This window comes from Daucus carota, chromosome 2 (genome assembly GCF_001625215.2).
Source record: "Daucus carota subsp. sativus chromosome 2, DH1 v3.0, whole genome shotgun sequence".
Taxonomy (NCBI): domain Eukaryota; kingdom Viridiplantae; phylum Streptophyta; class Magnoliopsida; order Apiales; family Apiaceae; genus Daucus; species Daucus carota.
The window spans coordinates 41,185,689-41,198,058 of record NC_030382.2 but is presented as its reverse complement, the minus strand read 5'-3'; the positions used below and the strand labels follow the sequence as shown (position 1 = coordinate 41,198,058).

Below are 12,370 nucleotides of genomic sequence, written 5' to 3'. Positions count from 1 at the left end.
TTTTATTTAATAAGTTCTGAGAATTTGCTTGTAGGGTTTTTTTGTATTTCAAAATTTTATAAAAAAAGCCATTAAGTTTTTCTTTCAAGTAGAACCCAGATTTTAACACTTAATTTTTAATAGTTTAAATATACAATGGATTTTAACATATATAATAACAAAAAACAAAAATCAAATTTAAAATATCAAAATACAAGATATCCTGAAAATTAGATATCACGATTCTTGCATGGCAGCTATAAATGATAGAAAAAATTATCAATTAATTGATAATTTATAAAATTTCTATTATCTTGACTTGAATTTAACAGTTATGATGTATTTAATTTGTAATTTATTAGTACTAAATTATGAGCCGGATTTATTATTATGATTTTATAATCATAAAAACAAGATAAATAATTTTTGTTTATAAAATTTAAAAGAAGGGGTTTATATAAAGTGAGCAGATCCGGAAATTGAACCCGATAACCCGATCTCCTCTCACTCTCTGTAACTAGCAATCTGGCCCGTGCTTCGCACACGGGTAACGCTTGAATTTTTACTTTTAATAATTAATTGTAATATATTTTTAATTATAACATTGACTAATAAAAATTAAAAATACAATAGGTGCTTATAATGTTGTGAATCACAGTTGTTATTCTCTAAACCACAATGTAACATTAATCTTTGAGTGATTTGAAATTTAACGAAGTTAAATTAATTCATTAGACGGAACTGAGGAGCATTAGTCTTGAAACTTATACTCTAATATATTACTCCCCGTCTCAATTTATAGGTTCATTTTGGAATAAACACACATATTAAGAAAAAAGTTGGTTAGATAGAATTTTATCTCATGTATCATTAATTAGTGGATTGATAAGTGAGAATATAGTTGAGTTTCAAAAAAATCACAATAAATATAAGGAATTAGTGTATTGAGAAATAACAATAATGTTGAGTTTCAAAAAAAATCACAATTAATATGTAAATATATTTCTATTGAAAGAAGAGAGGAAAAAGTATTTTAGGACAAATATTTTTTTTGCAAAATAGATCTATAAATTGAGACGGAGGAGTATACTGATTACATTTCAACATCGCACCATCTTAACATGTGTAATTATGATTATATTTCCACAAGAGCTGCCCACCGTGTGTGGTTTGTCATTCCGTCCAAAAGTATGTATATATTTTCTAAATTTTCTGTCATTGTTCTTTCTGAGTGCAATGGCTATCACCTTATTCTTTTAGCACCACAGTTCACCCCAATAATCCATTTCATTACATCTCCAATCATTTATAATAATATGTGGCACATGCTAAACTACTTTGACAAACTTTTTAGATATGATATAAATATTTTAAAACAAATTCGTTTGTAGCAAAAACAAAAAAATAAAACCAGTTGCATTTTGAAATGTCTATTCAACTGCAACAAAGAAATCACATATTTTTTGGATAACTATAAGTTTTCCAACTCCAACAAAATTATGAAAATTACTATCATTTATAAAGGAAAAACTAATGAGTTCTAAAAACTAAGACTTTTCTAAGACGTGAACTTTTAAATTTTGTTAGACTTATGGATACTCTAGCTATGATCTTGATATCAAGGGATCGCTAATTGAGTAAATATTTTTCTCTATTTATTTAGGCGATGGACAACCATCCTATCAACACGATAGCTTGTACATGGCCACCAGTGCTTTGGGGAGGGGAGTGTTCGTGTGAGAATGAACATGTTACGATGAGACAACTTCAATTTGATGACATATATTACCATAGATTTTCATATCAAAATTTAAGCCAACAAAGTATCTTTTATTCAAAAATGCAGAACACCCCCTGATGTGGTCTGGTTTTAGGTGTTCCATGTCCAGTGGTGGCAAATCATATTTTCTTGGTAATACTTTCTTGCAAAAGCCATCAAAGAATGCTCAACTATACCACCATGAAGCTTCGAAACCAAATGAAACATCGACTCTTTCTGGATGTTGTAATCGGCGAGAGTATGGCCATCTTCAAGCTGCAATCATTAGTAAATTAAGAAAATTTATGTGAAAGAAGGAGAGGCATGCCATGTAAGCAAGTGGAGACCCATTTAAGATCTTCCTTTATATAAATATATAGATATAATAAAATATTACAAATGCATGCTTGCATCAATACAGGTACATGATCAAACTCACTAACTGTAAATTGCTTTAAAAGGAAACGATCCGTAAATCAAACAAAAGAACAGCACTGGGACTTGGAAACATATCATAAAAAATGCAGCAAACTCTAGAATTTGAGTAGAATATATATCAAGAGAAAAGTATACGCATGCACCAAGTTTCCTTTCCTACCCGAACTAATACTCACAAGTCATAGCTATCAGGGAACAAAAACAGCTAGCCACAATCGTTATTGCCTTCACTCTTGAACAACCCGAGGTTAAGAGATAACCTTCTCTCAAACATACAAATGACATAATAAGGCTAATACTCATCTTTCATTGGTGTGCTTAGCTAAGACGGCACACAAATCTCTCTGGGAATGTGTATAAGAGCCAATCTGAAATACATTCGATTCTAACCTAACCTGATCAAAGCCACAACACAACACAAACACGAAAAAATAAATAGTTAACCTCTGCAGAAAACTATAACAATACAAAATATATTTCCAAGTGCCACTAAATTTAAACCAGCTTACAAATATATGCATAGTGATTTCTTAGTAATTAGAAAAGTTCATAAAGAGCTCAAAAGGTGCACATATTGACAAAAAGCTCAATCACAATTAGCGAGCACAATTATCGACTACCAGGCACACTACACAAACTCGAAGGTAGACCATGGATATGAAGATGAAGGAATACATAAGCTCTTATGTACATAGGTTTATCAGAAATTGCATAATAAAAAAAAATGGAAAGGCACATCGTCATAGAAAAAGTCAAATGAACCTAGATACAATGCATACCACATTCATAATGCGAGCAGGATGAACTTGGATAAGAGATTATGCAAGCGACGATTGTTTGAGCTTATTATAAATGCAAGGTAATAGTTACCACATCCATCAGCATCTTTATATCAGGTTCAACCAATTGTGAACCCACTTTCCGTAGCCCATCTTTCAGTTCTTCTTATGTAAGTTTGCCATCATTGTCCTTATAAGGTAAACATGTCTCTAATTACTTCTACTTCTTCAATAGTTAAGTGTTCCACACTTACCTACATTTAGTAAACACAAATCTTATGACACTGCAGTGTATATAATTTGTAGATTATTGCACCTAAGAGCTACAGAAGAGCTTACATAATTTAAAAATATATATATATATGTATACAGAAAGGAAATCATGTCACCTCACTTCGCATTATGGAATTAAAACTACCAAAAGATAATTTTGTGACCAAAATTTTAACAAAGGATGCATTGGGGTTTAAAGTAAATCACCCTGATAAGACTGCCAAAGTGATGTAAAGCAAACTCGTGAGACTAACGATTTGGATAAACTTTCTCGCAAAGCTTTCTATTTGAATCTGTTCATCAGAGAGAACTGCTTGAGGCGTGTTCTCACTATATCTCCCAATGGAACATAGGCAGCCTTAAATCATGTATCCACATATGTTCTACCAATAAGTGAAAAAATAAAGTCTTTGTAGTAGATTTAGTGGTGGTGACAGAGATTCATTTAACTAACTTTCAGAAATCCATTTTGTTTGCATCCATTTTGAAAAGTACAATGAATACCAGATGCATCCATGGAATTTGCTTATCCTCGGATATGCTATTCCATGGATGCATACCAGATGCTAAGATATGCTATTGCCGAGATCTTATGCATCAAAACAGGTATGTTGCACCTGAATAAATGAGGACTGTTAGAATTGCTTATAGACTGTTGTGCAATATATTAATTTATTAATTGATTTTGATGTCTGGTATAAGCACATATAGAAGATAAATTTCAGTTATAATTCCTGAATGCAAATATGGACAAATTAATCTTGTTTGTTGTGAAGAACAGTTGTGGACATGTCGGTCAATTGTTTTAAGTAGAAAAATCGACAAGATCTTAAATCCAAGTATTCACACATGTCAACAAATCACATTCATTTTGCATATAGTATATAACAAAAACATTTATAATATATTGTATATATTATTGTACTGATCACAGAGACAAACAAATCAAAATACTATTCGTTATTTCGAAAAACTTGTGATAAATTTAAAATTTACAAAATAACATAAAAGTGGTGTGATCCAAATTGTCGTTCGTAACAAATTTAACGATTATGCATATCCGGAATAATTTGAGAGATTTGTAAAAATTACATATATTGATCCCATAAACACATTATCCCAGTGTTTTATTTAATAAGTTCTGAGAATTTGCTTGTAGGGTTTTTTTGTATTTCAAAATTTTATAAAAAAAGCCATTAAGTTTTTCTTTCAAGTAGAACCCAGATTTTAACACTTAATTTTTAATAGTTTAAATATACAATGGATTTTAACATATATAATAACAAAAAACAAAAATCAAATTTAAAATATCAAAATACAAGATATCCTGAAAATTAGATATCACGATTCTTGCATGGCAGCTATAAATGATAGAAAAAATTATCAATTAATTGATAATTTATAAAATTTCTATTATCTTGACTTGAATTTAACAGTTATGATGTATTTAATTTGTAATTTATTAGTACTAAATTATGAGCCGGATTTATTATTATGATTTTATAATCATAAAAACAAGATAAATAATTTTTGTTTATAAAATTTAAAAGAAGGGGTTTATATAAAGTGAGCAGATCCGGAAATTGAACCCGATAACCCGATCTCCTCTCACTCTCTGTAATTCGCCCTTCCACAAAACCCTAGAAGCTCTCTTCTATCTCACTGTGCAATACACAAAGGTTCGTTCTCTCTTGCATCTACTCTATGTCTATCTATTCTCGTACTCAATTTCACTTCCCACATCAATTTAATTAGTTTTGTTATTACTTTCTGTTAATACTGCTTAGCCTAGTTCGTGCGTAATAATAAATATACGTACATGTTGAATTGGATGTGTTTGTATGTATGTTTGTGTATACGTTGTCAGATTAGAAGTGAAATTTTACACGTAGTGGACTAGTTTATTCGATAATCGTGTCGGTGTGTACTGATTAATGATTGTGCATATACACGGAAGACTCTTGGTTGCGTATTTTATTTACAACACTAAAGCATACAATGTGCGTAATTTGGTTAGTTCTAACTAAGATTGACTTGTCGATTATTGGTAGTTGTGGTTGTATGTGTAGGTGATTCTAGGGATTTTTAATTGGTTTTGTGTATTAAGTAGTGACGTAAGATGCATAATATGATAATATGATTCTGAATTTGATAAATAGATAGAATTATTGGTTGCTATGAATTTTAATTGGTACTGTTCTAATTTTTGTGTGCAAGTGTTATCACTAGAGAATTACGGCTAACTGATAATAAAGTGATTATGGTGCTAGATCCATGATTAAAATGCTGATTAATATTATAGCTCAGCTTTTTTTTTTTGATGTGATTACTTGGTTCTAGTGAAAGGCTACTGACATTTTATGATTTTATTTTTTTTAAATATTATTAATGTTTGATTTTGCTAAAAACACGTTATTTTCATTTTAGAATGGTTGCCTAACCAGGCCTGCTGTTAGGTGCATAAGAAGAAGGAATACTATTTCCAGGGGCTTTTGTAGTCAGTAATGGTTTCACCCGGAAGAATCCGGAATCCAGTGAAAAGGGAAGTAGAGGAGAATCCGGATTTGAAGAGTGATAGAGTGAAAGAGGAGGAAGAATGGGATGGCGATGATAAGAGGAAACACAGGTCAAGTAGGTCTAAAAGGAGCGGGAATGGGGAGGACAGTGAAGGAGTGGACAGCAGTGCAAGGAAGAGAACTGGTGACAGAAATGAAAGTCGGAAGAGGTCAGCTGGCTCAAGCAGAATTGGTGGTAGTGATGAAGATGATTATGAAAGTAAAAAGGAGTTGCGTTCTAAGCAGATGAAGAAGAAACAAGATGAAAGCGCACTTGAGAAACTGAGCAATTGGTATCAGGATGGAGAAGCAGCTGATAATAAGCATGACGGTGTCTACAAATCTGGTAAGAGAGGACATGGTCGAGCTGATGAACATGAGAGACATGGTCGCGCTGATGAACATGAGAGACATGGCCGAGCTGATGAGAATGAGAGAAAAGATTTGGCATCAAAACTTTTGGATCAGGACAACATCCAGAGCAAAAATAAAGTAAAAAATGAAAGAGTAAATGATGTAGAAATTGAAAAGGGTGATAGATCTTCTAAAGGAAGAGATGATAGCTGGAGCAACAGGCAAAGGAACAGAGAGGATTCCAGAGACAACTGGAGGAGAAGGCAACCCAACATTCATGACAAAGATTTTAAAGACGGGGACACAGTTTATGATCACGGCAGAGAAAGGGATTTGCAGCGACGTGGCCGGGACTGGATAGACAATGACAGGCCTCAAGGTCGATTTGGTGGTAGAAAAGATGGGATCAGAACTGAAGCTGTGAAAACCTCATCAAATTATGGAATTGAAAATTATGACGTGATAGAAATTCAAACCAAATCCTTTGATTATGCCAGAGAGGAACCTAAATTTCCCTCTGACAGGAGCAATGAAGCTGGTCAGCAAGCTGATACTAAATTGCCACCCAATGACAAAGATGATGCTTATCAACAGGAGAATAGAGCAGGAAAGGTGGATTTATATGGGTCTGGACAACCTGTTGAAGATTCTAAGGATAGGTTTATGGATGATGGTCCTTCACGGGATCAAAATTCTTGGAGGGGTGAGATTGACTCTCCTTCCGGGAATGCAAGGGGTGAGAAAGGTGCTAGATTTAATGCTGGCAAAGCTAATGGCCAAAGTTCAAGTGGTGGTTCACAACCTCGACATGTAAATGAGGAAACAGGTTCCTTTAATAGAGCTGTTCCAGGTGGAAATAGAGGAAATCGAATTGGTGGGAGAGGAAGGGGTAGGCCTACTGGGCGAGAGAATCAACAAATTCCAATGCCAGTACCCATGGTGGGATCACCTTTTGGACCACTTGGAATGCCTCCACATGGAGCAATGCCACCACTTAATCATAACATGTCTCCTGGTCCTGGTCCTCCTATCCCCCCCGGTGTCTTTATTCCACCGTTCTCGCCTCCTGTTGTTTGGCCCGGACCTCGTGGCATGGATATGAATATGTTGGGTGTTCCACCAGGTATCTCTCCTGTCCCTCCTGGACCATCTGGGCCCAGATTTTCTCCAAATATAGGTCCTCCACCAAATCCTGCTATGTTTTATAATCAACCAGGCTCTGGCAGAGGGGGATCCCCAAATATGTCTGGAGTGAATTTTAATGTTATGGTACCATCTGGGCGTGGACAGACACAAGAAAAACCCACTGGTGGCTGGGTCCCCCCTAGAAGTAATGTCCCTCATGGTAAAGCTCCTTCCAGGGGAGAGCAAAACGATTACTCACAAAACTTTGTAGACACTGGTATGCGTCCACAAAATTACATCAGGGAGCTAGAACTCACTAGTGTTGTGGAGGACTACCCTAAACTTAGAGAGCTTATACAAAAGAAGGACGAGATCGTAACCAACTCTGCTACTGCTCCCATGTATTACAAGTCCGACCTTCGTGAACAGGTTTTATCACCAGAATTCTTTGGGACGAAGTTTGACGTCATTCTTGTGGATCCACCTTGGGAGGAATATGTTCACCGAGCTCCTGGGGTCACTGACCATATGGAGTCTTGGACATTTGAAGAAATTCAGAATCTTAAAATTGAGGTAATACATCTAATTGTCATTATGTGTGTATTCCAGTGCGCACTAAAAATGAGGGAAGTTAAATAAATACATTTAAGAGGATTACGGATGTGGTACTGGCATATGTGTAATAACAATTATTATAAACATGTGAATTTTGGTTTGTTATTAAAAAAAATATATATCGAGGAAGAAATATAAAAGGGAATATGCATATGTGAATAAACAAATGGTTTGCAGTAAAATGGTGATAATATTAATTTTATGGCTCTGAGATGGAAGGATATAGTTGATAGACTTCATTTGAGTATCAATGATCTCTTAAAAAATATCTATATTAGGGTTTAAAAATAAAATATGCTAGATTATTGCTGTCAAGTAATACAAAGCCAAACACATCTTAGTTTCTTTGTTTCATATTACAAAGTTGACATATAAACCATATCTCTTTCTTTCTTGTTTTCAGGCAATAGCTGATACGCCTTCTTTTATATTTCTATGGGTTGGTGATGGTCTTGGCCTGGAGCAGGGAAGGCTATGTCTAAAGAAGGTACATGTTACTCTTGACGAGGCTCTCTTCTGGCTTATATAATGGTCCATATGATTAGTGCACACCCTATACATATTTATTGACTCTCCGGGTCATGATTTGGATGACTAATATGACTTCTTAAAGTCAGCTTGACTGCATGCCAAGTTCATAATCAGGAATCTGTTATTCTATATCTTACATTAATTTTTTCTGATTTTAGGGAGATTGTGACTTTTTTTTGCCTTCATATATGTATATGTATGTATATATTCTCACACACACACAAACACTTTTTTGTAGAATATGTAACCATATTTCTGCACACGAATGTTCTTTTAAATACTATAAAGTAATGTTAAACCAAGTGAAATGTAAAAAGAAAAGGAATAAGAAATGCAGTATATAATTCAGTCAACAGTCAACATAGATTGTCTTTATGAAATATAATATTTATTATATTTATCTTCATATTTTTGGCTACAGTTGTACTTGTATAACCAAAAAGAAAATAGTCAAGTATGTAGTCCATTAACATATGTTTACAAGGGCACCCAAATTCCTCTTACTAATTTCAGTAGGAACAAACTGACTGGAGATCCAGTCTGATCTGAGTTTGTCTAAGTGGATATGGGTCGTATTAAAAAGAATCTGATCGGACAAGGATTCCATCCGATAAGAAGCGGATATGGATGTTGCCTAAAGACCCGACTCCTTAAAATATAATATATAAATATTACTAATATGTTAGTGACATATGAATAATTCCTATGACATAGAATAGGGTATCACAGTATAACTATCATTTGAATGATTGCCACATTTGTATCTACGTTGAATTGAACAATTGAACTAAATATTTTTGTTTGTTTTCAAGTAGGATTTGAGTGTAAAGGATGCTTTTGTAAATGTTGAAGTTATTTACTAATCACCACTAGCTGCAAATTTGCTATTGTGAAATGCATATTAGTATTAACGTATTGTTTTTGGAAATGGTTCAATTGACTTTTAGTAGTCAAATGGATGATAAGGCTTCATCTATTATATCCTCGTCATTTACAGCATTGCCAGTAGGTTGTTATCGTCTAGTGATGTTGTTTCTTGTTTCCTGCAGTGGGGTTTTCGTAGGTGTGAAGACATATGTTGGGTTAAGACAAACAAAACAACGGCAACTCCTGGATTACGCCATGATTCACGTACTCTGTTTCAACGCTCAAAGGTTGGCAGTTCACTCTTCTGCTTTGTCACTTCCCTAATAATTTTTTACTTTCTTTTATGAGGCTTATGTGGTTTCTGATTATATTTTGCTGAAGGAACACTGTTTGATGGGCATAAAAGGAACTGTTCGCCGCAGTACAGATGGTCATATAATCCATGCAAACATCGACACTGATGTAATTATAGCCGAGGAACCTCCCTATGGTCAGTGTTATAATTTTACTATTGAAAGTCATAGGTCATGCACTTGCATCATTTATTATGTTATACATAGTTTTCTATGTATAAGGCAGTTATGCGGAGTGACTACTACAAATCTATGATCGTGTGTTATGTTAATTTGCTTGTGGTGTGGTCCCAGTTACGTTTAGTACTCTTTTTGCAAATCTAATTGCAGGTTCAACTGCAAAGCCTGAAGACATGTACCGGATCATTGAGCATTTCTGCCTTGGTCGCAGGAGGCTTGAACTATTTGGTGAAGATCACAATATTCGGTCAGGCTGGTTGACTGTCGGTAAAGATCTATCATCATCAAATTTTAACTCTGAGGTAAACGTCCAAGATCCTAATATTATTGTAGTAATAGGAAAAGGAGAACCAGAATGATAGCAAAATGTTTTGTATATTCACCTAGCATATATATGCATCTTTCGAATGTTTATGCATTAACATATAAAGTAGTAAGTTCCTATAAAGTTTTGCTACTAACAAATTAGAAAAGACTATCCAGTAGAAGCAACAAAAGTATACTCAATTTCCAAGTATTAGAAGATAAACTTTAAACTTGAAAATGGAAGAATATAATTATTAAGAAGAATGTTGTGCTGATTATCAATCCACTCCCACTTCTAGAAATTGGTTTAGCAGAACTACTTCTTGATTCCAGCTGCAAATTTGCACTCATAGTATGAAGATCTCAGGACATGTGTTTGGAAAGAAATGCAACAACTAATGTGTTGGTACATAGTAAATGCTGGAGAACCTTTTTTAGTGTAAACTCACACACACACCCGCACGACAGAATGCGGGTTTCCTGGTTTTGTTTTGGGGAGGAATTTTAGGTGAAACCAATAGAAGATCTGATAAGTGTTAACTTATCATTACAACATGTTTTGATCGAATTGTATTTAGGTTGAAGGTTTGAGTACCAACTTCCAACATCTTTGCACGTTATCGACAGAATACAGGATTTTTTTTTAATAATGAATTTTAGGCAGAACCAATAGAAGATCTGATAAGTGTTAACATGTTTTGATCAAATTGTATGTAGTTTAAAGGTTTAAGTTCCAATATCTTTGCAAGTTATCGACAGAATACAGGATTCCCAGTTTTCTTTGGGAAGGAATTCTAGGCGGAACCAATAGAAGATCTGATAAGTCTTAACTTATCATCATGACATGTTTTGAATTGTATTTAGGTTAAAATTTGAGTTCCAACATCTTTGCACGTTATCGACACAAGTGTCTTGAAGGTTCAAATTTGGGTTTATCAGGTGGTAAGCGAAGCAGTTGATTGTGTTATATAGAAAATTAAGACTATTTTACATGATCATTTATCAGTTTCTAAGAAGTTAATAATGAAGATTTTTTACTACTCTTTTTGAGTACTCTGATAATGAAGAATAATATTGCATGTTCAGGGATAAAACCCAGTATGAACTGTCAAAGATTGACATGCTTGTTTGGTAGGATGGGAACTTTTGGGTTTGAGTCCATTCAAGGATCTGAGAGGAGCAATGGGTTTAATTTAATCTATGCATATCTGTGGAAGAGTTTTTTTCTTTTTGTTCTTTTTATTAAACTGGGATAATTGCATATTTCAGGCATATATCAGGAATTTTGCAGATAAGGATGGGAAGATTTGGCAAGGAGGTGGTGGACGAAATCCACCACCAGAAGCTGGTCATCTTGTTGTCACAACTCCTGATATTGAGTCTCTTCGTCCCAAGTCACCAATGAAGAACCAGCTTCAAATGCAGCAGCAGCATTCCAACTCTATTACTCTGACGTCAGCCAATTCGGGAAACAAGAGGCCAGGGAATATGCCGCAAATGTATAATGGGCCTGGAATGAGTGAAGAAGCGTCTAATAGCTTTAATAATCCACCTCAAATGCCTTGGCCTCCACAAATGGAAGGGTTCAGAGGAGGGGATGTAGGTGTTATGGGATCAGAGGATAAAGTTTTTGACATGTATGGATACAATGCACCTTTTGTGCAGCCTCCGGGAGATTATCCAGATTATGAATCTCACAGGTCAATGAATATGTTGTAGTATATTTTTGGGCATAAGATGTGCCATGAGGAATTTTCTCAATTTTATAATTTTCATTTTTCCATTTATTCATAATTAAAAGTAACATATAGAACTTGTTACATGTTTTGTATTCAAATTTACATCTAGGTTTTTTGTTGTTCCCTGCTGGCCCAAACATGTTGTATCTAGTCATATGTTAACAATGCCTGTTGCCAACATGCGACGGTAAAATATGTTCTCAGCACAAGTAGGCTCACCTAGTTGATCCTAGTCGAATCTTTGACTTCTAAAATACATGGGATTTTACACCAGCACAATGACCGCCTTCGTTTGGTTGGCTATTATTCATGCAAGTCAATTACAAAGATGAAGCAACCATTGGATGAATTTTAAGCCAATCATATAGATTGCAGTTTCTGCTGCATTGTTATTTAATACATGTCTGTGTTCTATCTTCTACGTAACGCAAACCTTCTAATAATAAACCTCTTTCCAACAGTAAACAAGTTCCAAACACTTATCTTGTGTATTATTAGGCTGAATTCTAAATTATAC

At 34.4% G+C, this 12,370-nt stretch overlaps 1 protein-coding gene across 2 annotated transcripts; it reads left to right on the top strand.

Moving 5' to 3' along the window:
- The first annotated feature begins 4,778 nt into the window (after positions 1 to 4,778).
- Positions 4,779 to 11,976, top strand: LOC108209198 (N6-adenosine-methyltransferase non-catalytic subunit MTB). 2 transcript variants are annotated; one of them, XM_017379988.2, is made up of 7 exons: positions 4,779 to 4,907; positions 5,656 to 7,835; positions 8,281 to 8,364; positions 9,458 to 9,562; positions 9,657 to 9,765; positions 9,959 to 10,110; positions 11,384 to 11,976. In XM_017379988.2, exons 2-7 carry the CDS (start codon positions 5,733 to 5,735, stop codon positions 11,831 to 11,833), a joined length of 3,003 nt encoding a protein of 1,000 aa, XP_017235477.1. In that variant the 5' UTR covers positions 4,779 to 4,907; positions 5,656 to 5,732; the 3' UTR covers positions 11,834 to 11,976. The 2 variants fall into 2 exon arrangements, with proteins under 2 accessions (XP_017235477.1, XP_017235478.1); XM_017379989.2 differs by having other exon boundaries at positions 4,799 to 4,907; positions 5,685 to 7,835.
- The last annotated feature ends 394 nt before the right edge of the window (positions 11,977 to 12,370 follow it).

Coding starts and splice junctions, on each gene's coding strand:
- LOC108209198 (XM_017379988.2), top strand. CDS start 5,733: ATGGTTTCACCCGGAAGAATCCGGAATCCAGTGAAAAGGGAAGTAGAG. Junction 7,836..8,280: donor TTCAGAATCTTAAAATTGAG/GTAATACATCTA, acceptor TCTTGTTTTCAG/GCAATAGCTGATACGCCTTC. Junction 9,766..9,958: donor AGCCGAGGAACCTCCCTATG/GTCAGTGTTATA, acceptor ATCTAATTGCAG/GTTCAACTGCAAAGCCTGAA.